Source organism: Mustela lutreola, chromosome 13 (assembly GCF_030435805.1).
Source record: "Mustela lutreola isolate mMusLut2 chromosome 13, mMusLut2.pri, whole genome shotgun sequence".
Classification (NCBI taxonomy): Eukaryota; Metazoa; Chordata; class Mammalia; order Carnivora; family Mustelidae; genus Mustela; species Mustela lutreola.
In genome coordinates this window covers 75,623,751-75,650,742 of record NC_081302.1, presented here as the reverse complement: position 1 = coordinate 75,650,742, position 26,992 = coordinate 75,623,751, and the positions used below count along the sequence as shown (strand labels likewise).

General features: G+C 40.5%; 1 protein-coding gene and 1 long non-coding RNA gene across 3 annotated transcripts; one reads left to right on the top strand and one right to left on the bottom strand.

The window, feature by feature from the left end:
- Window positions 1-1,964: 1,964 nt before the first annotated feature.
- On the bottom strand, window positions 1,965-19,757 carry SLC46A3 (solute carrier family 46 member 3). Of its 2 annotated transcripts, XM_059144055.1 has the most exons (6): window positions 19,175-19,757; window positions 18,548-18,760; window positions 11,776-12,646; window positions 10,029-10,112; window positions 6,933-7,089; window positions 1,965-3,213 (listed from the first exon to the last, which is right to left on the bottom strand). In XM_059144055.1, exons 2-6 carry the CDS (start codon window positions 18,734-18,736, stop codon window positions 3,129-3,131), a joined length of 1,386 nt encoding a protein of 461 aa, XP_059000038.1. In that variant the 5' UTR covers window positions 18,737-18,760; window positions 19,175-19,757; the 3' UTR covers window positions 1,965-3,128. The 2 variants fall into 2 exon arrangements, with proteins under 2 accessions (XP_059000038.1, XP_059000039.1); XM_059144056.1 differs by lacking the exon at window positions 18,548-18,760.
- On the top strand, window positions 16,362-26,787 carry LOC131813676 (uncharacterized). The gene is made up of 4 exons (XR_009346890.1): window positions 16,362-16,488; window positions 16,701-17,326; window positions 20,723-20,759; window positions 26,692-26,787. It is a non-coding gene; the product is annotated as an uncharacterized LOC131813676 (long non-coding RNA).
- Window positions 26,788-26,992: the final 205 nt, after the last annotated feature.

Below are 26,992 nucleotides of genomic sequence, written 5' to 3'. Positions count from 1 at the left end.
GTCCAATTTTCCATTGGATATTCTTTCCTGCTTTGTCGAAAATTAGTTGCCCATAGAGTTGAGGGTCCATTTCTGAGTTCTCTGTTCTGTTCCATTGATCTATGTGTCTGTTTTAGTGCCAGTACCATACTGTCCTGATTATTACAGCTTTGTAATAAAGCTTAAAGTCTGGAATTGTGATGCCACCAGTTTTTGGGTTTTTTGTTGTTGTTGTTGTTTTCCCTAACATTCCTCTGGCTATTCAGGGCCTTTTCTGGTTCCGTGTAAATTTTAGGATAATTTGTTCCAGCTTTGTGAAAAATGTTGATGGTATTTTGATAGGGATTGCATTGATTGTGTAGAATGTTCTGGGTAGCATAGACATTTTAACAATATTTGTTCTTACAGTCCATGTGCATGGAACATTTTTCCATTTCTTTGTGTCAATAAGACACATTTCTTTTGTAACTGTTCTGTAGTTTTTAGAGCACAGATCCTCTACCTTTTGGTTAGGTGTATTCCTAGGTATCTTACAATTTTTTTGGTGCAATTGTAAATGGGATTGATTCTTTAAGAGAAAAGGGATTTCTTGACGCTGTGCAATGCGGGGTATAAATGAATCTATTGAATAGTCTAACCTCATAGAAATACTCCCTCTGTCGTGATAGGAGTACTCATTTCTCTTAGATATTGTAGATCTAACCCCCCTTGTACAGAGCTGGATAAAAAGGAACATGAATTTCCTCTTTGTTCCCTTTATATGGACTCTACAGAGACAAATCATTTAATTAATTCTTCCTTCAGATAATCAGGTAATTAGGTCACATTATGGGAGATTAGGTGGTGGCATTTTTTTCTTTTTCATTTCTGGCTTGATTATATACCCTGATCAGCTTATGTGTTTCTCTAGTCTTCATCACATTTACTAATCCGTATCTTAGGATATGTATTTTGGAAATGACTAAACTCCTTCATTCTCTATTTTTACCCTGGGCCATCTCAGTCCAATGCCCTGATTTACCACATTTCAAATAGTTTTTGCCCAAATACAAACCCATCTCTTTATCTCTTATCTATATGAAATAACACCATCCATAATCTCTTCAGTTTAGATGAAGAGTATAAAATCATGGAAGGTTGAGCTGAAAGGGACTTTATAGACCATCATGTCTAACCACAAAAAAGGCAATATCGTAGGCAGTTTAGTTGTGTACAGTAGTGCTGATGTGTTGGGGGGCACTTCATATTCCACCTTCCTTTGGATTTACAATCTGTAACATGTATACCTTAGCTATGAAGAATCTCAGCAGGGCCAAGACCATCTCTGAGTGATGCTCCTGCTTAGTAGTAGTTGAATAACTGGCCAGGTCTCTCGGAGACTTACCTGCCTTGTCTGTAAAATGAGGAAAATGAATATCTACTTTGTCAGAGTTATTAAGAGAGTATATAGTAAGTTGATACAGAGGAACACTTTGCAAGCCATAAAATATTTTTTGGTGTGGAAAGAGCATTGGAAGGGAGAAAAAATTACATATATATATAGAAAGCACTCAGTTCTTACCTGGGCTTCCAAGAGACATTAGGTAGACTTAAAAGGAATAGTCTTGGAAATAAACATTTATAATATTTTACATTGAGTGCTCTTGGTTAGTCCAGCAATCATGATTACCCTACAGGAAAAGGTGTAAGCAGTGCTGTCGAATGGAAAACTCTATCCATGGTCAAGAGAAATTAGGAAGAATCATCTAGTTGTACTTCAAGGCATTTGCATTACTATATATGGTAACTTAAAACATAAAAGACATTGAGGGACTGGTAAAAAAAAAAAAACAATTTAAAAAGTGTATAGGCTAGCATATTTTTCAGGCTGACTTAATGGCTATGGCATGATACCAGTGGCTACTCTCATGACACATTATTAAAAGTGTCACACGACACATTACTAAATATGGAGTTTTAAATTACTTTTACAAGTAAAAACAAAATTTTGTATTTAGTTCAACAAACATTTATTGAGGAGAAAAATAAAATGAGGAATCAAAGATTGTCCCTGTCCTCAAGGTGCTCATTTCAAGTAGGGAAGACAAATATTAGAAGACAATGGAAGATGCTAGGATGAAGTATACAGAAAGTGCTGTGGGCACCCTGCAGGGATTGGGGGGACTACAGGAGTAGGGAAGAAGTGTCAAGAAGACTATACAGAGGAAGCAGTGTTTTGGCTGAGAATCAAGTTTCATTGTCCCAAGGGAGGAAAGGCAAATGAACAGCATATAGAAAGACAGAAGGCATGAAAGAATGTGTTTTCAGGGACTAGGGTGGGTCTCAGGATGAGTTTAAGGCAGTAAGAAATGGCTATTCTTTGATAAAAAGTAAGGAATGAATATTGGCTCTGTAATATTAGTTCCTGATTGATTGTTTGCTCAGTTTTTACATTTTTTTATAAACAACTTTTTATGATTTTTTTCCAGTGACCCCGTGTTACCTATCTAATTATTATCATGCCTGTCGCTGATGAAACATATTAGGAAAAGTGAAAATATGTGTCATTTAAAGTGATTCCATTTTAAGGTTTTTGAATCCATTAAATGCTTTCACTGATGGGCTCTAGAAAACAAAGCATTATCCAAGCAGAGGTACGATTGTACTAGAAATATTTGAATGTTTTATCATTATTTTCCTGTCAGTGAATCATTCATCATAATTTTGAACAGTTAAGCCTTTGAAATCTTCAAGAGGTCACAAACCCATTTTGCAGATGAAGAAACTGAGGTATAGAGTTAGTTCTCCTTCCTTGGTCCCAGCATGAGACTGGAGTATGTCAGGAGATTATTGCTTTTTATTATGTCAAGTTTCTTAATCCCTCTTTATACTGTGAAGTTTCAGTTTCTTTCCTAAATCCAAAAATGGGAAGTGTTTTGAGATTTGTTCTTCTATCTATGGAAATCTATCACATGATACTCATAGAGTGCTCAAAGTGCATGATACTGTAAGAAGCTAGAGCCAAGAGCTAGTTCTCTCACTGTTCAGCTTAGAAGAAAGGACATGTAACATTGATTAGTCATGAAATATTGATTATGGAGCCAGTTTACATTCCTCAGAAGTCAGAGTATATGATGTGTACTTTCAGTTATTTTTTTTTTTTATCACAATCATCTCTCTGAAGTGTCTTCACTGGATTCCTCTTCTGTAAGAAGTACATAGCTTCCTTCATTCCAGCTGGTGCATTTGACCACACTGCAAAAGCAAACAAGACATTTTAAAATTGTGATGAAGGCAGTACATAAATAAATAACCTATACTCTATCTTTCCCCTGATTATATAGGTTCCAATAAATTATGCAAATTATATGTAGACAGAACGTAATGGCATTTTGAGTCTAGCTGACTTCACTATGCATAGCATTCTGAAAATAAAAAATATACAGTTTTTTTTTTCTCTTTCAGGTACCTAAAATGTCCATCTGTCCCATTGTTTATCCTATAGTCCACAAAAAGTAGTTATGACTATAGATATGGCTGAAATTCATATTCAGTACCTGTAACTGAGCTGGGACAAGAAGACATCTGGAATGGGTGACTCAGTTAAGCGACTGACTCTTGGTTGACTTAGGTTATGATCTTGGTCATGATCGAAGGGTGGTGAGATGGAGCCCTGTGTCGGGCCTTGGTGCTCAGTGCAGAGCCTGCTTAGGATTCTCTCTCCCTGTCCCTCTGTCCTCCCTACCCCTCAAGTAAATAAGTAAAATCTTTAAAAAAAAAAAAAAGCATGTAGTTTTATTTTATTTTTTTTTTATTTTTTTTTTTTAATTTTTTTTTTTTTATTTATTTATTTGACAGACAGAGATCACAAGTAGGCAGAGAGGCAGGCAGAGAGAGAGAGAGGAGGAAGCAGGCTCCCCGCTGAGCAGAGAGCCCGATGCGGGACTCGATCCCAGGACCCCGGGATCACGACCCGAGCCGAAGGCAGCGGCTCAACCCACTGAGCCACCCAGGCGCCCCTATGTAGTTTTATTTTAAAGATTTGCGAGAGTGTGCGAGCATGGGGCTGAACGGGCAAAGGGACAAGGCAACTTCCTGCTGAGTGAGGAGCCTGATGCAGGGCTTGATCTCCTGAGATCATGACTAGAGCTGAAGACAGATGCCCAACTGACTGAGCCACCCAGGCACCCTGCATGTAGTTTTATTTTTAAAAATATTGAACAGGGGTATCTGGGTGGCTCAGTGGGTTAAAGCCTCTGCCTTTGGCTCAGGTCATGATCCTGGGGTTCTGGGATCGAGCCCCGCATCAGGCTCTCTGCTCAGCAGGGAGCCTGCTTCCCACTCTCTCTCTGCCTGCTTCTCTGCCTACTTGTGATCTCTGTCTGTCAAATAAATAAGTAAAATCTTAAAAAAAATATTGAACAGTATTGGGTTAAAAAAAATCTCAGAAGATCATCTACATTTACATTAGAAACAGTATTAAAAGGATAACTATCTTTTAGCTAGCTGTATATGTGTTCATAACAGATATACATAAATATATGAAGAATAAAATTAAAATTACCCATTTTTCTACTCCCCAATTCTTACTAAAGTTTTTTCATGCTATGAATGCACCATCATTTATTTAATCATTCTCATTTTGGTCATTAAAAAAAATTTTTTTGTCTTAATGAACATCTTTATACCAGTTGACGCTGGCACAATGCAGGGGTTGGGGTGACCATGCAGTTCATATCACTGTTGACTCCCTAAAAATTTACCTACTAATAGCCTACTATTGACTGGGAGCTTTACCAGTAACATAATGCAGTTTATTAACATGTATTTGGTATGTCTATATATATGCATATATGATATGTCTCTCTCTATATATATGTATTAATACATATAACATATATAATTGCTGTATTTTTATAATATTTTTATAATAATATTTTTATAATGTTATTAAGAAAATTGTAAGAGAAAAATCCATTACAGTACTATATATGTTGAAAAAAATCTGCATGTCAAGTGAATCCATGCAGTTCAGACCTGCGTTGTTGTTCAGGGGTCAACTGTATATAAGTTTTTGACATTGCTGACCATTCCCTTAGGATATGTTTCTAAAAGGAATCACTGGGTCAAATACTTTGAACTTTTAAAAAAGCTTTTGATATACATTTATGAATTGCCTTCCAAAAATGATAGTGCCAAATAATACCACTACCAGCAATGTGTAAGATTGTCTCATTGTGTACTCATTAGCACAACAAGTATTTTTAATTTTGCCAGTTCAATAGGTGAATAGTCTTTTTTTAAAAAAGATACCTAGTAAAAATAACTTTTCATCAAAATTACAGAGGAATTGTAAATACTATTATACTCTTACACAGATCTAGGGGTCAAAATTCAGTAGAGATAATACATATTGCGGTCCTACTATGAGTAAATGTAGGGCAGTCCTTTAAGGAGTTCACAGTCTTGGCAGAATATGTAAGGCCTGAGTACACTGGTACTTTTCACCCTTATTCACCCCACCCCAGCCCACCCCAGTGCTCAGGAGAAAGCAGAGATGCCTTTTGTGCCCCACTTGCTACTGACTCCCATCACTGCACTATGCTCTTAGCCACGTGGAATGGGCAAAGCCCAGCGAAGAAAAGGTGGTGTACTCTCAGCTCAATGTGCTGGCCCCACAGAATGTGCTGACTCTGATGCCTGGGCATGTTAGCAAACACTTAACCTAGTTAGATCATACTTCTCATTAACCAAAAGGCAAAGGGAGATATAAGTATTTCTCTTATGTGTATGACTTTGGTCTTCTTATTCTGTGTACTATTCACAAATAGAATTTAGTATTTTGTATTTATTTGGGTATTTACCTTTAAAAAGGGAGTCATTAAATAAGCCAACTCTCTAGAAAGAAAATTCCTGATATTCAGTGTACACTACTTGCTCTTGTCATCAACCCAAGACTTATAGTAATCTTTGACCCTTAGAGGATATTATACTCTAGGAAATCATAGTTTGAATCTTTCTCTCTCTCTATATATATACATGTATGTATTCTTCATTGCTAATTTAATCAGTTGTTCATATTTAAAGAGATGGGGTAGCTAATTATAGTTTGACCCAGTCTTTCTTTCTCCTAGTTCTGGTCAGCCTTGTCATTTGTCTCTTTCTTCTTAGGTTTCCAACATTATCAATAGATGTCTTCATGTCTAAAAGTTATTGAGAAAAGTACATTCTGAGGCAAAACTTTGTTAAAAAGAAAACCACAGGCCCAAAATGGCATCAGGTAGGCCAAGTTACCAAACCTGGACTGAAAATGTAACTTAACTGCAGTTCCAACCTCTCCCAGAAGCAGAATCTTCACGACTCAGGCAAGAGTTTTCTGATCAGTACCAGTGGCCCTGCCACATAAGCCCTCTCCATCCCCCAGAGGAAGACAGGGTCATCCACCCGATAAGACCCCCTGCTCTTCTCCTTAAGGGAAGGTGACTTTGCCTGAAACAATTGTTTCTGCTCTTTGGCTAATAACTTCTTGATCCACCCTCCATTCTGTGAAAACCTTCTGCTCAGCACAGCTCTGCAGAGCTCCCCTCTGCTTGCTAAATGGGATGCTGCCTAATTCATCAATCAATTAGTAGAGCCAATTAGATCTTTAAAAGTCACTCAGTTGAGGAGTGCCTGGCTGGCTCAGTCGGTTAAGCATCCAACCCTTGTTCTTGCTCGGGTCATGATCTCAGGGTTGTGAGAGTCAGCCCCACATCTGGCTCCACGTTGAGCATGGAACCTGCTTAAGGCTCTCTCTCGCTCTGGCCCTCCCCACCCACTCACTCTTTCTCTAAAACAAAAATAAATTAAAAAAAAAAAAAGTTACTCAGTTGAATTTTGTTTTTTAACAACTTTAACAGTTTATGTAATTTGAGGTTAGGGAATTCACTTAATCTGCCTATCCTTTGATAAAATGATTAGAAATAATTACATACCATAGACTGATGGCTGGAATTAGTAACAGAACAGCAGACAGTAGAAAGGTGAAGCCTGGGTACCAAGCAACGGTGGCTGAATAAATTCCATTAAAAGTAGAAACTGCAGCAACTCCACCAAGTGTTTCCAAGAAAGCAATGCAAGCAAACAGGGTGCCTGTGTGGAGTTGGGGTGTGGAGGGAGAAAAGGAAATGACTGAGTAAGAAAACAATAAACAAAATGAGGGAGAAATTGTTCCTCCTTGGGGCACCTGGGTGGCTCAGTGGGTTAAAGCCTCTGTCTTTGGCTCAGGTCATGATCCCAGGGTCCTGGGATTGAGCCCCACATTGGGCTCTCTGCTCAGCAGGGGCCTGCATCCTCCTCTCTCTCAGGAGAGATCACTTGTGATCTCTGACTGTCAAATAAATAAAACCTGAAAAAAAAATGTTCCTCCTTGAAGAAAGCAAACGTGGGGCACTGCTTGGGGAGCTAAAGCTATACTTTCTAAATCCCCGAGAAGCCGGTAACCATTTTGCAGGTGAAGAAACTGAGGTCACCAGTACTCCTTGACCTAATATGAGGATGTGAGGATATTGAAAACACAACAGTTTGGAGTCAGTAAGGCAAAGTTAAGAGGCAACAGCAGCTGACCCATTTGAAATCCACAGTCTCCTCTCCCTACACAGCCGCATACATAGCCACAGCTACCATTGTTCTTCAAGATTATCTCCCACTCTATCCCTAAACTGGGGACATCTGTGACATGCTCCATATAGATAAGCTCAGGTGGCTCCCACCAGCAAAGGTTCCACCCTGGGGCCTTTTGAAAGTTAAAGCAATTCTTTTCATCTGCTTCTCAGATCTGGCAAAAGTGACAGCTGCAGAGAAAGACAGATGATTGCATATAGGTTCTGCAGTTTGAATTTGAGCCCTCCCCTGAAAGTGACAACAAATCCAGTCCACAAGATTCCTCTGCATGACTCTTTAAGTTTCTGTGTTCTCATTATGCCATGGTTTGATGCTGCGTGATTCTTTTCTGCCTTCCCTGCTTGAAACCGCCTCCATTCAGAAGTGGCTGGCAAGACTGAGTGGGGAGACTGCTGCTGTCTGTCATGCTTGCTCTTCCCACGTTTGGGAGAGGGCAGTAGGCCCTGGAACATTATTCGAGAAGCACAATGTGGCTGCATGGTTAGTCCAGGCTCATAATCATAGAAAAGGGCTCATTCATTCTACCGATTTTTAGTTTTGTCTGGAATCCAAGACCACATTGACCAAGCAGTTAAACCTCTAGACAGGATATACCTTTCTTCCTCTTTGTGAAATTTAGCATCACCAGATACAAAGTTCTGTGACAGTTTTCCACTCTCCATGATGTCCCCAGGATAGGTTCCTGTGGAGCTTCTGCAGGCTCTTGGATTAAGCCATTGTGCTTCTTCCTCACTTTGCCAAGTTTACTTCTCCATGGTAAATGGTAATGTATTTTTCTTACAAACAATGCAAATCACGTAAATACTTGTATTTGATTGGACAGAGAAGGAAAAGGCAAGCTTGAGGATCACCTTTCATAACTGGATTATGGCTCATATGTATATGTTCTCATTTTCCCCATGGTCTTAGTCTAGTAGCTGTGCTGTGTGTTGATTTTTATCTGTTTAAACTTTTTTTTACCCTAGTATATATTCTCATAGGTTGTTTCTCATTCTTCATTGAATGACAGGTCACAAAACATATGTTCAAAAAACATAAACATAGCTCTGAAGAATACTGTATTTTCATATATGTGTCTTCTTTTAACTAAAACGAAAGCTCTGTTCATGTTAAGTGTGCATCTACTGTGTTTACTGTTGTACACAGCAGTAAACAATGTGTCCTGGCACATGGTAGATCTATTTAATCCATATTTGTCAAGTGAATGAATAAAAGCTTAATTCAAGAGCCCAGTTACCAATTAGCAAGTAGCATAAAGACAATACTATCTCCATGTTTTATGATAAGACATGAAGTTCAGTTTAATTGGGAGGAAATACTCCTCCCTATCTAACTGTGTTATTTTCTTATATTTCTGATCCCTTGCTACAGCTAGGCACAGTGCCATGGAAGACTGGATTGTTCTAGTCCTATTATGCAATGGCTTAAATCCATTCTTGACAGAAGTTGGTCATGTGGTATGTCTGTCTGGCATAAACAGCAACACTATTACAAAGTAGGGTTTGCTTGTTGCTTAACTTCTACAAGCAGTTCAACTTGTCTAACAGTCGCCATAGATAAACTGGATTAAATAATAAGTGCAGGTTAGTTTATTTTAAAAAATTCAATAGACTTCTAAAGTCAAGTCTGTTTTTATGGTGTTCCAATTTATAATCACAAGGAGTGTGCAGGTAGTGACCAGATAAGAGGTCATCTGGGGTGGCTTTAGCTGGGAGCTTCACAGCTATACAGAGCACAGAGACTGCAAAATAATTACCCAAATCTAGTTTTCTCTCCTTTCTTATTCAAGGTAATAGGGATAGTGAAAGGCTAGTGAAACCCTATGCAGTATTTCCCCTCTCTGATTACTTGAAAGTTTATAACATTTCACGAAAATATCCCATTTTGAGGAGCGCCTAGGTGGCTCAGTGGGTTAAGCCTTTGCCTTCAGTCCAGGTCATAATCTCACAGGGTCCTGGGATTGAGCAAACCCATAGAGGCAAACCCTATGGTCTAAAGGGGGAGCACAATGGGGTCACTCCACCTTTAGGCAAAAGAGTCAGGCCCTCACGGACATGAACCCAGAGCTATCTGGCTGAGAATTACAGGGGTCCTGGTACCCAAAACGTAGTCTAGAAGGGGTAGGTGTGGTGGGCTCCCAGTCAGCATCTGCCTAGCTCTGAGCACTCCTCTCTTCTTGGGGCAGGGTCTGGCCACAGCAAGCCCTCCAAAGCAGAAGACCTGGGCCAGGGGCAGCCTTGCCTTAATATAAACCTCTTCCAAACACAGAACTTACCACTTAGTTCTAAAGAAGTTCTGAGCAGGAAAAGGGCTGTAGAATATTCTGAAGAACCAAACAAAGGTCATATATAGATTTGAGTTGGTACAGATTGTAAATTCATGATTTTCCTTCGGCAGATTAAACTCACCTTGTTCAGTGGAACGAACTGCTTTTGATACCATGGAGCGTAGAACAGAGAGTGGCACGATAGTGAAAAGGAACGGCAGCCTCACTGTAAGAGAAATGGTGGGAAATCACAGGCTAAATCCAAAAACCTGTGGTCAATTTTCAATGTGAAATGTTTTCTCTCTAAGCATCCTAACTCACTGCACCTAAGGACTGAAGTAACTAATTACAGACTTCTGTTTAATGAATACACAGGTAGCCTGTAGACAGACCAGTTCAAGTTTTGTTTACCCTCTTATTTCAGTGCTCAGAACGAGTTCAGGGAGGTTTGAGGTCCAAATCTATATAATCTGCCAGCTGGGACTGATCTACTATTTCCCTGATTATTGTAGCAAACTCTCATTTAGCGAGGTGTGACTTAGTTTTTCACATTAGTTTTCTGTTTCTCCTTTTTCAGACTTGGCATTCCTCCACATTCTTTTATTAGTTTGATGCACGTATTGATAAATTTGTTCTTTATCTTTCTGCTTCTTCATCTTTATGTGGAATAATTTCATGAACACAGATTGCTTCTCCTCCTACATTATGGGCCCCTAATAGTCAATAACATCTCTAGTTATATGCTAAAATAGCAATATATTATTTTTGCTGATGACTCTATAATTTTCAATGTGCTTTCACATAGATCAACTTACTTGGTCTTGGAAACTCTAAGGGAGACAGGGAGAACTGACATTTACTGAATACAAGGCATTGTGCTAAGTGCTTTACAGTGATCTCTTCTAATATTCATTATAACCTGGTGAATTCTGTGTTACTGTGCCCATATTACAGATGAGCAAATGAGGGCCTGGAGTAGTTAAGTAACTTGCCCAGATCACCTGGTACTATAAATGGATATTAAGCCCAATTCTCTTTGGTCACCCTGCTTCCCTGCAAGGTAGTCAGAGGTTGATAGTGCCTTTGTAGAAAAAGATGGAATTGGACCTTTCTCTACGTCCCACTTTATAGATCCCTTAGTTCTTTCAAATGCAGCATCTCACTCAAGGCCTACAGAAGCCACTTCTGGAACAGTTAGTTAAGGAAGAAGCCTAATTTGGCAAAAAGGGATTTATCAAAAGCCAATTCATGAAAGGATCAATTTGCAAAATCTTGTCTTTAAAGAATTTTCTTGAATATATTCAATACACATGAATTTTACAAATCTTTTGAATCTACTTTAGATAATGCTTTTTCAAATTTTTATGGAAAGTAGCTTTTTTAGCAGCTTTTTTTTTTTTTTTTTAAGAGAGGGAGAGGGGCGGGTGTGGGGAGGGAGAGAGAATTTCAAGCAGACTCCCTGCTTAGCGGACAAGCGGACAGCCTGATGCCGGGCTCCATCTCATGAATCTGAGATCATGACCTGGGCCAAAGTCAAGAGTTGGATGCTCAACCATCTGAGCCGCCCAAGTGCCCCAACCTTCAGCATTTCAAGAAATATTCAAGTTGGCGAAAGCTCTTTTAAAGAATTGACTCACAAGAAGAATGTTCCTCAAAAACAATTTTTTGGCAAGTATGCAAATTTGGGAAATTGTGGTTATTCAGTGAATTGCTTTTTTAAAAAGCAAATTGGCTTTCACTTTCAGGCAAAGTGGCTTTTAACAAAATGCCTTACTTGAACTAGAATGTGTTAGAGAATTTTATATTGAAAGTGTATCACCCAACAGATTAAAATCATTTGGTATAAACATAAATACATGGTAAGTTCTAAGGCTACATTTGTGACTTACCTAGAAACATCATCAACGTTGTTTTGGCAAAAGCAGTCATAACCATTCCTCCCATGGTGGTAAAGATTCCAATGAAGGTCATGTGAATGTCTTCCATACAGTAAGAAAAAAGCCATATTCCTAGGAAACTACTAAAAAATGTGACGCTACCCAAAGCTGATCCATAACCTATAAAAACTTCATTCCAGCAGAGTGGTGAATCCAATTCATAAAGGATAAAGATGGGGGAAACACCAATTACCACAAAAAAGTAAGTCATCATTGTAAAAAGTAACAAACAAAGAAAATACCGTCGCTTACCAGAAGCATTTTTAAAAAGCATGGAAGTTCGGTAAAATAGGTTTTTAAAGCCTTCGCTACATGACATGGAAACATTCTGAGATGAAGATTCTTTCACTGAATCACCAAGAAAAAATGAAATGTAAATCAAGTTAACAGTAAGAGCCATAGCAATGATTACAAAGGACCACACGAAACCCAATTCTCTGATAAAATAGCCAGAAGACAGTCCTGTCAATCCAGTGACAAGTCCAAGTATGAAGTCGATTATAGCTATTCGAATTGTTCTTTGTTTCTGTTCTGTACATTGATCAACTATGTAGGCAAAACAGGCTCCTAAAAATGTGGTATAATTGCCACAAAGGGCACCAATGAAGGTAGATGCAATCAGAAGCTGGAATGGAAAAGCAAAATAGGAAAGCAAACAGAGCCAAATACTGGTTGCTAGAGCACCAACAGAAGACAAAATCAAAGGGAATTTTCGTCCTCGATGATCACTATGAGACAGAAGTATGAACGTAGACACCAGACCAGGAAGTAATCCACTTATGTCCATCTGCAGATTGAAAAGAGACACTTTCTTCTGAACTTCCTGCAAAGAGACAAAAAAGAAGACGATGTGTTTACAGAAATACAGACAAATTCACAGAAATATTCCAGTGCATATTTTTCTTTACCTTTCTAGTAGGTCACCAATAAGGAACGTGGGTTTGATACAGCCTGAATCTTCATCCAGTTCACAAAGCAAATACCAAGAGGCAGTACAGTAATCAAAGCTCAGGTGTCATATGCAAGTACCATGGTGGGGACTTGAACTCACAAACAGAAAATTGTGTACTGGTGTGTATCTTTCTTATATAGAGATCCACAGACCTAATACATCCAGAACTAGTCATATAATGATTTTTCTGTCTTCTCTAAACAGCTTAGCACTGAGATCATGCCCACTGCTGAAAGCAAGAGCAATACCCTTACCTGTGATAGATTTTTCTGTCTACTTAAAGGCGAATGAGTGTCATATATAAATATCATATTTGATAGACCTTTATTTAGGAAGCACTCGGTTTTGTTCTTATGTGTATCCACAAATAAGTTTCTTCTAATCTATTTCTTTACTTACTAAAAAATAAGATAAAACCCAAAGAGCAGCTTTGCACTGACTAAAGATGGTAGCATGCCATGAACCGAACTGAGGAGTAAAATAAACCTGACTCTGCCAAAGACCAAAGCCACCAGCTACACACACAGACTGAAAGACATTATAATCATTATGCTAGTTATTTGGTGGGAAGAGTTTTGGGTGGTTTAAAAGCATGTCCTGTTTGCCACTTTTCTCTGTATCTTCCAAATTTTATATAAATAGTATGTCATTTTTCTACTAGGGATTACTAAACTCATTTTTAAAAATAGATTCATGTAATATTTAGAAAGCACCCTAAAATAGCTGATGAACCACAAAGATATCAAATACTGAAATTAATGTTTTGTTTTTTTTTAAAGAGTGAGCCTGCGTTTATTTTTATGTAGTCAAACAATGCAAGCAATTTCATATGGTCAGGGAATGTTCTGTCACTCAGACTCAAAACTTCAGTCATCATTGTTTCTGGCCTTTCCCTTCACCCAGGGCCACCAATACCCAGTGCTTCTCATGTCCTTTACCTCTTCACAGTCTGAGAGCTGCCCCTGGGAGGACAGGGTTTATAGTTTTCACCTGGACTGCCCCAGCATCTAGCTGGCTCTCCCCTCAGTGCAGTCTATGATGCCAGCCTCCTCACTTCGCACATCATACACGCTAATGGTGGGAGCGTCTTGCCAAAACACACCAGCAGCATGTCTCTGAGCTGCTCAGCCCACAGCCTGCTGGAGAAAGTTCACATTCCTTGTCTGTTACGTGAGACCACAGAGATGCAGTCCAACCCCACTCTTTTTGCATTATCTACACTCACTCCCCCAGGACCCTATGTTACAGGCATAGTCCATAGTCAAGTCCCACTCAGATTTCCCTGAAATGCCCAAACAGATGTAATCTCTCCTTCTGTTGAACCTTCTCGGATGGCAATTACCATTTCCCAGTTACACTCTTTGGCGTAAGGATTAAGAGTCAGATCAATCTAGATTCAGATGTCATCAGTTCTTCACATAGATCACATTAGAGTGATCCTTAAAAACAATCAGCCCATGTCACTCCTCTGCTCAAAATCCCCCAGTGGCTTTCCTTATGCAAAAATAAATCCGAATTCCTTGCCATGGTGTGGGTGGCCAGCATCGTGACTTCTCTGATTTCATCTCCACTTCCTCGCTCCCCTGAGCCACGTGCCATCCCTCAAACCTCCCATGCTATTTGCCTTTGTGCCTGCTGTTCCCTCTGCCTGCTGGTCACACAGCTCACTTCCTCAATTCAAATGCCACCTCCTCAGAAGCCTTCTGACTAATCACACAATTCAGAGCAACCAAACTAACCCTCACCCAGTGCTCTGTGAGCTTGTCTGGCTATATTTTCTTTAGAGACTTGCCACCCCTCAACAGGATGAATTCCTTTGATTGAACTGTGCACTCGGTGCCCTTTCCACTACAATCTAAGCTCCAGGAGGGCTGGAACCCTGTCTTCTTCACCACAGTATCACCATTCCAACAACAGTGCTTCACAGAGCGCGCCCTAGATACTAGGTGCATGGATACATGAATAAGCAAGTAAAATGGGCCTTGCGATTCGCTAGCTGTGTGTGATCTTGACCAAATCATTCATCCTGATAGCTTCATCTGACAAGAGGGGTAACCAGAGTCCCTATCTTGCAGTCTCTCCTGAGAGTTACACTTCGAGTCACTCTGTCAATATAAGGCACACGGCCCAGATCTATTGCACATTAGTGCTTCATCAACTTCGGCTGTTTTCATTTTTACTAGGTCAGGCTTCCTGAGCACATCTCTGTGTCTGTATGGATATAAAAAGCCAGCAAGTAAATACTTACTGAATAAAGAAGTAAATGAAACAGTTATCTTTTAATCAACTTGTCAATAAGATGTTCCAGTTTGGGATTCCTCCTCCCATTTCCACCCCTCCCCCACATCCTGGCTTCTGTCTCCTGTGTGCAAACTATACCTCTTACACTCGGAGAAGAATAATTATATATTAGATAAGGGTAGACGAGAGAAATCAGAGTAAGAAGTGCTATTTCCTGTCAAGATTGAACGGAATGACAAGATAGAGACAGGTATAACTTAAGGAAAGGAGTATCAGTTTTTAAAAAGTCACAATTTCATAGGCTAAAATGTGTAATTACAATTAGGTAGAAAATAGTCCCTATCTGCTGGTAATAAGGGATTGTGTTAGTTATTAAAAGGTTTATAAATAGGGGCGCCTGGGTGGCTCTGTGGGTTAAAGCCTCTGCCTTTGGCTCAGGTCATGATCCCAGGATCCTGGGATTGAGCCCCGCATCGGGCTCTCTGCTCAGTGGGGAGTCTGCTTCCTCTTCTCTCTCTGCCTGCTTCTCTGCCTATTTGTGATCTCTATCTGTCAAATAAATAAATAAAATCTTTGAAAAAAATTCTTTAAAAAAAAAAAGGTTTATAAATAAATTACTGAACAAGAACAACTTCATGATCTGGTTAATGCCAACTTGTCCCCTCAAACAGCAGGGTCCCTATCTTGAGAGTACCTGAAGAGAACAGACCACAATGGTCAGTTTAATACCTCAAAACCAGTCAGTTAATCTGGGAAGGGGCTTAAAAATTCCTTCCTCTGCAAAAGTCGACAAACATGCCTAGAATCCCTACCTCTTCTCCCTCAGCCAAGAATTTCCTTCCCAGAGACTTGCCATTTTGTTAAGACATCCTTTAGAGACTAATCTTATCCAAGAGAAGTATGTGGGTGTACCTTATAGTCGCAAGACTCAGAAAACTCAAAAGTTTTGAAAAACAGATTAGATCAATATTTATAGGGACATGTATGTGTGTGAGTGTATCTATCTATCTATATCTCAATCCCAATGGATTGAAAAATAAAACTTCTATTCATACAGACTTTCAAAATGTTAAGTGAAATAGCCCAGTTTATTCTTCATATCTGAACCCTGAAATGTATATTATTATCTTGCATTCCAATACATGTGCCCATGTGTATATTTGTTTTATAGAAGGATAAATAAATAACAGTATAACAGTAAGAAGTTCAATACATTATTGTGTTATGCACTCTTCTTATAAGTAATTCGTCTTTGGGGGAGTGGCAAAGAAAAACCTGACACCCCCCCCCCCAAAATCATTTATTTTATTAGGGCCTGACCCTGTATTATGAAATTTTGTTTTTAGGGTTATAAGAACAGTTCTCAAACTCCTAAACTTCTTTTAGTCAGCAAGTGGTCAGCACCCACCAAGGAGAGCTGGGAATTGAGGAGGACACTCATAAAACAGGGAGCTTTTGTCTTGGATTTAAAGGTAAAAGAATAACCTTTTCTTTTTTTAAGCTTTTATTTATTTGAGAGAGAGAGAACACAAGTGGGGGGCGGAGGGAGAGGGAGAAGCAGACTTCCCGCTGAGCAAGGGCTGGATCCCAGGACTCTGAGATCATGCCCTGAGCCCAAAGCAGATGCTTAACTGACGGAGCCACCCAGCCGCCTGAGGTAAGAGAATATTCTTATACTGAGCAGAAGCAGGGTCCAGAAAAGGGGCCAGAAGGAACTGCTGAAGGTGATGGTGGTGCCTCCTGGGAAGCAGAAGTGTTCCTCCTTCCTGAGGAGCTAATGGTGAGTGGCCCACCTGACCTGTCTTGGTTATGGGTGGAGACGGTGGTGCTTTCTAGTTCCCCAGTCTAAGAAAAAGCACTTGTAGCTCTAGAGCACTGACTTTAAGGGAGGGGATCTAGAGCAGTATGTTCTCTTGAATACTAGCCTAATTAAAAAACAATTAATAAAATAACAATCAACTTAAACGCTCAGCAAAAATCTTTAAGATGAGACCACTGCTCTGGGCTGTGGGGGGGGGGGGCTCTCAGCAACTAGGTAAGGCCAGCAGGGCCCAATAGTCATGTGACCTGCACAGTCACAGAGGCCACCAAGGTGACTGAACCACAGCCTGTCTCCCTTTACTCTAGGAGGGCCAGGATGGGAGATTTTTTCCAGACATTCATGTCCTCTTCCCCTTTGTCCCTCCCATTGCTCCTGGGTATCTGTTGAAGGAAAGCACAGAATCCAATATAGAAACTGATGAGACTTTTGAACCTTTTCACTCCCTGGGAATGATAAACATTCTTGAAGTCAGGAGACAAAACCATGAGGTAAGACCCTTGGCCCTTCTATTTCTATGACCTCACTTTAGGCCAGAACCTTGATGTCTGCATGGCTTCCCAGTAATTATCAGTTCCAAGAAAATTTCTCCCATGGAAAAGAGAAAATGAGGAACAGCAGAAGCTGTGCCAAACAGCCGGGCCTCAGTCCAGTGAGGTTATACCTGACACCTTGGGGAACACCTCCGGAAATGCTAGAGCCTTCCTTCTAGGCCCTTTGCCACTTTTTCCAGGCCTCAGACTCACCTTCCAGTCATACCTGAATTCTCTTCTGCGGAGGAGAAAATCTTGGGGCCAGCTGGCAGGTGATCTGAATTCCCTTAAATTCTTCTTGTTCTTTGATTTGGGAAGGCTCTCTTTTGCCATGACTAAATATCCTCTAGGGGAACAGTTCAACGTTTGTAAGTGTGGTCTGCTTTTAAGGCTTTCTTGGGGGGAGGGGGGCGGATTCCAAATCTGAATGCATCACCTTTGCATCTGGACACTGGCAGACTTTGATAAAAACTGTCTGAGGGAGCAGGAGAATGGCGATGTACCTCCTGTTTTAAATAAAAATTTGGGGGAGGAGGCTAGAGAGACAGAAGGAAAGGCTCTGTAATGTCTGGCTAAACATTTTCAGTACCCTCAGCACCAAAGTGAGTGCTCTCCTCCACAGATAAACCTCGTCTTCAACATTTGAGAGTCAGAGCTGATCTGGTAAGAGTAAATGAGGAATGACATATGCTGCCTTATGACCAGCCCACGATGGACACTGGCCCCAGGGCCCACAGTGTTCAGTGATAGGCTACATTCCGAGGGTCATTGAAAACTGGGTCATGTAAAGAGGAAAGGCAGAAGCACCCTGTTTGACTCCACTGAGGCCACCCAGTATTCCTTCCACCTGGCCTTGGTCCAACCTTCAGGCTTTTGGGGGGCTGGGGGTGGTGGTGGAGGGAGAAAGGGGACAGCCACTGGGGAGATGAGATTAGGATGAAATTTTCTCAGAAAACAGCCAATGTCACAGAAGAAGGGGGTTTTACTTAGAAGAAGCAGATCCAAGGTGTCATGAAACTTCAAACAGGAGAACTGAATAAAGGCTCTTGACTTGGGATTTTAGAGTTTTGAGATGACTCTTGAGAGATCAACGAATGATGAGCACAATGCCCTCTTTCACTGAAAACCCCATTACACATTCCCCTTTTATTACACTTCAGGGATAGCTTAATTTCTTACCTCCTGGAATGCGAAAATGGGGCTGCTTTTGTTTTTTCCACACTCAGAAGTATTGCTATCAGATACAAAACTGTAGTTGCCTGTATCTTCCCATATTCTCCTATACACATATTGTGTTGTCAGTGGAGAGGTCAAAGTCATAGCAAATGCACTAAGGCAAATGGCAGGTTCTACAAAGAAAATCTTCATATTGCCTGGGTAGGTAGCTGAATTCTATGAAAAAGAACGGGGATGTTAGAGGAATTTTGTGGAGTAAACAGGCAAATTAGGGAGTAGAAAGCAGTAAGCACTTCCTAAGAGATTAATTTTTACTTTGGAATAGGGTAGCAGTAAACCTCAGACTGTCGTACTTACTATTTTTAAGAGTTAGGACCTTTTAGGACTCATGCCACCTTAAAATAGTTTTAATAAGTTGTCACTCATTTTCATTTGGAATAATCTCACTACAGTCCCCACACTGTATACTGCCAGCCGGTTTTCATAAGGGAAACAGCGAGGTTCCTCTGAGATCACGACAGTTGCGCAACTGTTATTGTTATTTTGCGGCTCGTTAACAGGACAGGAAGGGGGCCTTTAAAAAGCAGCTCTCAATCGTAAAGGGATTTTTTTTCTCTCGTTTAAACTCACCCCACGGTTACAGTCTTCCTGCCAGGTTAGAAGCAGGTCCGGTCATTTTGGGGGCCCGGGCTCTCGGGGGGCTGTCTTCTCTTTGGGGGGTGTTCTGTGCTCCCAGGGCACCCCCCAGCAGCAAATGCTCCCGAGGCCGAGGCAGCCCGGGACGCCCCGGGGACACTGACCGCCGTCTGGGTGGGGCGCCGGATCGGCACCTCCGCGCAGGGACAGGGAGGGGAATTTCCGTTGAATTCGACCAAATGCACCTGTCGGGGAAACTCAAGCTCTCATTCTAAAGCAAACCACTGAAAGCGCACTCCTGCGTCCAGAGTGGCCTCGGCGACAGTTCTCTGCGCAGCCGTCGCTCAGCTCCTCGGTGGCCCTGCGGACTCGGTCCCAGGGAGCTGCGGGAGGCACCGGCGGCTGCTCTCTGCGCCGTCCGTAGTCTGTCCGGGGGCCGGCGGGTGGGTCTGTGGGTCCACAGCCGGTCCTGTGCGCGGTAAAGACTTGCCCCCGCCCGCCGACCACCACCGCCCGCGGTGAAGGCGGGGCCGCTGGGGTGCCGGCGTTGCCGCCGGCGTTGCTGTCACTGTCCCGCCAGGCTCTCCTGCTATTGGGCCCCGTGGCTGGCGCCCTCGCGGGGATTGGTCCGCTCAACGTCACTCTCGTGAGCCCGGCCCCAGAGGCCCAGGCTGATCCCGCGTCTCCCGGCTGCAGGCTCCCGGCTGCTGGCAGCTGGGCAGCTCCAGCGGCTCCCTGCAGGGCTCTGCAATGGGAAAACGTCTCTGGGCCGGGATATCGTTTTTCCACATAGACCAGTTGCAAAAGTAACAAGTTTGGGGTGCAGTTCTCCGTAGCATCCGGGTCGCAGGGCAAGTACCCTAAGAAACGCCGAAGATGGGGAGCTCCCATGGAGGGTAGGGGAAAGAGAGTGCTCCTCGCAAAGGGTCTGAAATATGGTCTCTGGCTTTTCCGGGTGGTGTGAGCTGGCGCAAATTATTTCATGTCCTTGGACCTCCATTTCTTTATCAACTGGGCGTTACAATCCCACACCTAATGAGGGTTTCTGATGAAACCCTCAACATGTGTGTGTACAACATAGCCCTGGAGCAAAGGAGGGACTGGGCATGTCTTCCAACAAGCCCACCAGAACACACCTGAAGTTCGATTAGTTCTGGTGAGGAGGAGACAGGCATAATGGGGGAACAATGGGGTATCTCAGTAACGGTGTTAGAATTGGTTAGGGAATTTGGGCTTGTGCGACTGTGGAAAGCGTTCAAGAAGGCGAAGCCTGGCACTGTATTGGATGCTGTCAAGAACTGGGGATGATTCTATGATTGGATATCTTTAATCCTTAGTAAGAAGTAGTGAACACTAGTTGGAGGTTAAAGCCATAACTGATGAAGAAGCAGCTTGTAGTAGACAGTTTGGGTCATTTTTGTAGTTTAAGCAATGTTCCTGGTCTGTGTTCAGACAAGATTGTGGAGTGGTTTTGTTTTTTTCTTGACCATGGTGATTGAATGGCTTTGATGTTATTCTGTGAAATCTTTTTTTAGTTCACAGAATGTGGTGGTCCGGAGGAGCTCATAGCAACATCGAGGTCAGTATCCAGAGGTCAGAGCTCTCTTCCTTCATGCTAAGTAAATGCTAGTTAAGTCCCTAGAATGTTGAGTAGGAAGTCTTAGATTTGAATCCTGATTGCTACTTGTAACTTTGGACCTGCCACTTCTCGGCTTCTTCAAGTGAGCATTTATGAAGCTCTTGTCATGAGTGTGAAACAGGGAGGCATGGGTGTTGGTTGGAGAGAAGGTACACAAAGATGAAGAGAACACAGTTTCCTAGGAAGACAGATTATATTTTAAAATTGCAGTACACTGTACTAAGTGCTAAATTAGGGGCACATTAGAAGTGGGATGGGCAGGGAGAGCAGTCGATTGACCAAGGAGTGTTGGTCCAGAAGGGAGAGGTAGAGATCTGATGACTTTCCAAGATCACAAGAGAGAAGAAATGAAATAACCTATGCAAAAATGCTTTTCAGAATTGTAAAGCACAGCATAATCTCATTCTCCCACTAAAATATCTATTTTTCATGCTAGCCATATCCACTTCCTAATGGTTTTAGCCCACTTAGACCCTCTTGTTGAAATAGGAGGAAAATGACCACTTCAGGTGATTGGTCTATAAAATCAAGCAGGTCAAGGTCATGCCCCAAATCTCAGTATCTTAAAACAACAAAGGTATATCTCTTGATCTTCCTGTCCATCTTCAGTCACTGGAAAACTTTACTCCTTATCACTTTTACTCATGGACACAGATTGATGAAGCCATCATCTTAACATCATCACTGGCATCAAGGCAGAGAAAACAGAATATGGTGAATCTGATACCAGCTTTTACAGATTTCCCTGGAAATGATACATACCACTTCTGCTCACATTTGATTGGTCCAAACAAGCCACAGGGCCATGTGAAAAAGTGAAAACCTATCATAGACTCAGAAAGAGGAAGTAATGTCAGCAATTAGCTCTAAATGCGGTCCTTGTCCCCAAGGCTGTGATTTCTCATGAAAATCAAGAGAAAGGAAAAGGCATTTAAGAGATACTCTGTCTTATGGGCAGGAACAATTAGCAGTCAATGTACTTCCATACTTTGCTCTCCCTGCCCTTACACGTGGAGAGAGCCAGGCCTTCTTAATTTACTCTCCACTGCATATGTCAATGTGATAATTTTTGTTATGCGAGCCTTTTTCCTCCTCCCCCCCCCAAATAATATAAAGTGCTTGAGTGTGTATTAAGCTAAAAAACATTTACCAACTCTCAGTTGGAATCTGTCACTCTACTAGGTGCTGAGGATGAAACAAAAAAAGTTAACACACCCTAGTTAATTACCAAAGAAATGCTCATTTATTTTTTAGGAAAGATGAAAATATATGAAAGGAGTAAAAATGATTCAAAACGAAGTCTATGGATATCATCACAGACCAGTAATTGTTATTCACCTACTGCTGTTGTTGCCCCTCATGGGTTCCCACTCAAGCCTTCTTAAAGACAGAAATCAAAAATAAGGTCTAGGCATGAAAGGAGGAGTGTCCATGGATTGGGCATAATCTCCCTGGCCGTGTTCTGTAACATAAGTCACCTGGTCTCCAGGAGGATTTTGAATTTTTGTGTTTTCAGTTCAGTGAACCAAAGAAATTTTATTGTAAGCATATTCTGAAATTGACACTTGAAATCATGTGCATTTGTATTTTTGCTTATGATCACATTGGGTCCAACAAGAAGTACGTTAATAATGTCAGACTCAAGAGAAAAGAAGTGAACTAAATATATAAATGATATGCCCAAGCTAAGTAGAGACCAGAGTATGTACTATCATGTTGTTCAAAATGTTTTCATAGTATTCTGGGAAAAAGTGTGGGAGAATTGGGTCATTACCTGCTATGTGAATAGATATACCGAACTCAGAAGAACCCATGCTGTACAGGGCAGTGCCATAGAAAAGTGGCAAAACCAAAACAGAATATTTTAAGTGGAAAGTAGCTTTTTCACTTCTGGTAAAATCAGCAGAGTAAGATGTGATGAAATGACCTTCATTTTACCGATTACTACTTAGCAGGTGATTGTCAGTACTGTGCTGATAAAAGTCTAATTATACAACTCCAAGCACAAATTGTTGAAAGGGAATGTAATCCAATCATATAACCTTGATCAATAACATGCCAAAACAGACCTGAATAAGTTTTATATATCCGAGAAATTTATAACCTGACTTCAGTCCTTGGCTTCTTGACCTCTGTTATCTCGGATGCTGTAGGACAAATTCCTTCTTGAAATCTTTTCTCCTTTTGGGGTCCATGACACATTTGTATCTTTCTACCACCCTAAGAGCTTCTTCTCAGCTTCCTTGGTGGGCTTGCTTTTCAAACTGTACTATACGTCCAGTTCCTCAGATCTTCTCTGCATTCATCACATCCTCACTTGTGACTCAACTACCAAGACAGCCATCACCGCCAAATCTCAAGCTCATCTGCTGCTCTTGAACTTGACACCCAGAGTTTCTACCTGCTATTTTAAAGAGCCACTGCATAGATTTAAATGTCCAAAATAGATATTCTCTTCTTGAAAATCTTAACAAAGGGACTAAGGATTTCCCTAATCAGTCAGAAATCCTGGCTCTTTCCCTTTGGTGTTTCAAGTTATGGTAACCCTTTTGATGTGCTGGGATAGTTCAGAAGAAGCTAAGTGTTAGAAATGGACAATAATGGCCCTCAAGAAGAAATCCACCATAATGGTGATAGTGTTGGTAGAGGTGGAGGGAAAGGGGTGGGCTGGAAAGCCAGGGCAATGCCAGGGCCTGTCTGATCTTAGGGGAAGGTCAATTGAGAACAAAGTAATGGTGTTATATCCTGTTCTCACTCACCATCTTGGACCTTGGGGTTCCGTAAGAAAAATGGTTATTTTTCTGTTAATTAAAATATTTGTCACTTTAGTTGTAATTGGGTCTGTGCAGTGGCTGGAGGTCCTTAGGTGTGACAGCTGGTTGTACTGTTTTCTGTACCAGCCTCACAAAAACAGAAGTGAGAAACTTAGGCAGTCAGATCAGACTTCTCAATTTTTTTTTTTTTTTCAGCATAACAGAAGTAAACAAGACTGACTCATTTGGACAAAGTATGCATGCAAGAGGTCTTACTTTCCAAGGAAGGGAGTGCTCAGAGAATAATGAATAGGTTTCTTGTAAATCAAATTTCCTTTATTTATGTGGTAATTTAAGCATGGCTTTATTTTTCAGTCATAGCAGGTGAAATAGGGTATATATGAAAGCTTCTAGAACACAGTCTGACGGTGGGTGTTCAGTGATGTTTGGATTTGAATCTAAACCTTGTTTAATAAGACACACATATTACCATGTTTGAGAAATTATAGGGAAGAACCCGGTGACTGCTTCCAGTTGGCATTTCCTTTTGCGACCCCACAGAGCAACTGCCATCTTCCTCTCTTAAGAGGAGTCCCATTTTTAGTGAGGTTGGATATGGGAAGGATTTGGAGTCAGCAGAGTCAGTTAAATTCATGCATGTGTGACTCCATGTTTCTAGGATTATTCCTCCTCCTGTGTCCAGCTTCTTCCCTCAGGCCCCCATAGTTTCTCATCTACATTGCTGCAACAGATTCTTACTCAAGCACTCCATCTCTACTCTATTCTACACACAGCAACAAAGCACGGTCATCTTAAGATAGATGAAGGATCACACCATCTTCTTACCTGAAACTCTTCAGTGGCTTCCCATTGAATTCTGAACAAAGCTTACCCTCCTTGCTGTACCCTGCAAGGCCCCAAATGATCTGGCCACTATCCATCTCTGTGCCCTTGAACTCCTTCCTACAATCAGGGTTATCACACGTCTCCTTTAGGTGTTAACTTGAATGTCATCCTAGGGAAGTCCTCTTTGAGCATCCTGCCCAACTAGTAAAGTGTTTTCTCTTCTGCTATGCTCCAATTCAACAGATTCTTGTTTAAGACTTCACATTCTGTATTATGATATAATAAATATATATATTATATTATATAATAAATATATCATATATTTATTGTATTACTTATTTATTATATTAAAAATATAATAAATATAAATAAATATTTATTTATTTGTATGTTGCCCTTTTTTTTTTTTTTTTTGGTCATCTATTCCTTGCACTAGAATTGCAAACACAGAACCATGACTGACTCATGCAAGACTGTCCACATCTACAGCAGTGGTGGGAACTCAGTAAATCTTTGTCAAATGAATGAAATGAGATGATTTTGTTCAGTGTTCCCAAGTTGTGGAACTGTACACAGAATCTGCCCTTGTGAACCACAGAGAATAATTATCTGATATATTTATTTTTCTAAGGGACTGAGTTTATGACTGCATGCTTTCTTGCTGAATCACTTAAAAGAAATATGTACCAGAGTACTCAGCAAACTGTGGTTACAAACAATATTCAAGCATATTATGTAATTATGACAGAAATGAAAAGGTTTTATTCATAAAACCAGTCTAAAATGTGTAACTTCAAAACTAATTGTAATTCTATCTTAAATGTTATTCTTTACCAGAAAAAGAGGGGGGAAAATGTTCATTTCCACTAGTAATCAAATATACTCATCTTAGGATAATTAAAATGTCATCTTCCACATTCAAAATAGGCAAAGGTTTTATTTTTAAGATAAAATTCATCTAACCAGTCTGAGGCAAAAGGAACACACTGTTGTACACTGTTGGTGAAAAGTCAATGGCTAAAGTTCTTTTTTTTTTTCCAGAAATATCATTTAACAAAATTCACTGAAATCCTTAATGTTTTAGATCCACATTATCTGCCCAGCAAGTTCTATTCATAAAATAATAATAAATTGATAGAGGAATTTAGCTTCTTGGATTTTTACAAGGTTGTTCATAATTTGAAAAGTCCCAAATATATAACACTATGCAACTATTACTATGTTGTTTGAATAAAATAACAGAGGAATAGTGCATATATATATAATGGTGTGTATAGAAAGGCTAGTACAGTGTGTATACATATGTGTGTATAAGTATATATATTTAATATATTTATTACATATATAAATTTAATTTATATTTATATTATTTATATATATTTATTTACATGGAATATATATTTATATTTATACACATTTAATTACATCGAAAATTTTTTATACTATAACATTGAGACAAAAAGGAAATTAAAAGGAGTATATTACAATTTTCCATAAAAAATGTAAGTATACATGTAAATGTAGAGAAAAAAGCCCATAACATAACATACCAAGTGTTTATAGCAATTATCTCTGAATGATAGGCTTACTAACAATTTTTATTATGTATTCAGTATCACAGATGGTGTAATTTTCTGCATTCTCCACATTTTCAACAATGAACACGTACTCTTTTGTAATCAGAATTTATTTTTTTAAGAATTTATTGAAAAAGAAATGAGAGGGAAATTATTCTAAAAAAACAAAACATGGAAAAATCACCTACATTTGTTACAAAGCTTTATGAAAAAAAAGCCCTCAGAACTCTCAAAAGTTGATTTGTTTCCAAGAAGTACTATAGCTTCAGAGTTGAATCAGCAACCACAGGGCAAACTGACATCCCAGGCCTGTCGCAGGTGACCCAAGATAAGACAGGATGGAAGCCAACTCCTGACAGGCAATCAAGAGTTCTTTCTCCAGAAAAGTTCCCCGAGAATGAGAACTACCTATTGTGAAATGAATGGAGCAGCCAGGGTGAACTTTCAGGTTGCCTAGGTCAACCTCTTGAAAACTAGAAGCACACAACAGTGGAGACTCCAAGAATGTGAAACCCTCTAGTCCACACTTTTAAGTCTACCCATAAGACAACTGAAGCCCAAGTGAGTGACTGTGTTATTCTTCCCACACTGTGTTTGCTGTTTGGTAGTGCTGTGCTCGCAGAGAGGTGGGAAGGATCCTCCTGGGAATTCCCACCCTGCTGCTGAAGGTCCTTCCTCAATTATTTTTTTAAACAGAAAATGAATGGAGTTTTTAAGGAGGAGTGTAGAAGGCATTTAAGAAGTTTAAGAAGGAGCTGCCAGCAGGAGAGCCTCCCACCCATGCCTGTGCCCCAGGAGGTAAAGTGTACTGTCTTATCTTTCCAGTCCGAGGCTGCTCCCAGGTCCCTCAGATCTTACCACGGTGGCCTCCAGGCCGCTGCACTCCAGAGGTTACAAAAACAGGGCAGTCACACCACTTTGGCTGACACTGATGGGGGGGGGGGGCGCACCCATGGGTATCTTCAAATGAAAGGAGATATGAAAAAGTTGTCTTGCC

What these genes read in the sequence shown, in the direction of transcription:
- SLC46A3 (XM_059144055.1), bottom strand. Translation starts at nt 18,736, where the DNA reads ATGAAGATTTTCTTTGTAGAACCTGCCATTTGCCTTAGTGCATTTGCT. An exon ending in AGTTCGTTCCACTGAACAAG is followed by an intron (nt 7,090 to 10,028) that starts GTGAGTTTAATC and finishes AACTCCACACAG; the next exon opens with GCACCCTGTTTGCTTGCATT. An exon ending in ATTCCAGCCATCAGTCTATG is followed by an intron (nt 3,214 to 6,932) that starts GTATGTAATTAT and finishes TTGCTTTTGCAG; the next exon opens with TGTGGTCAAATGCACCAGCT.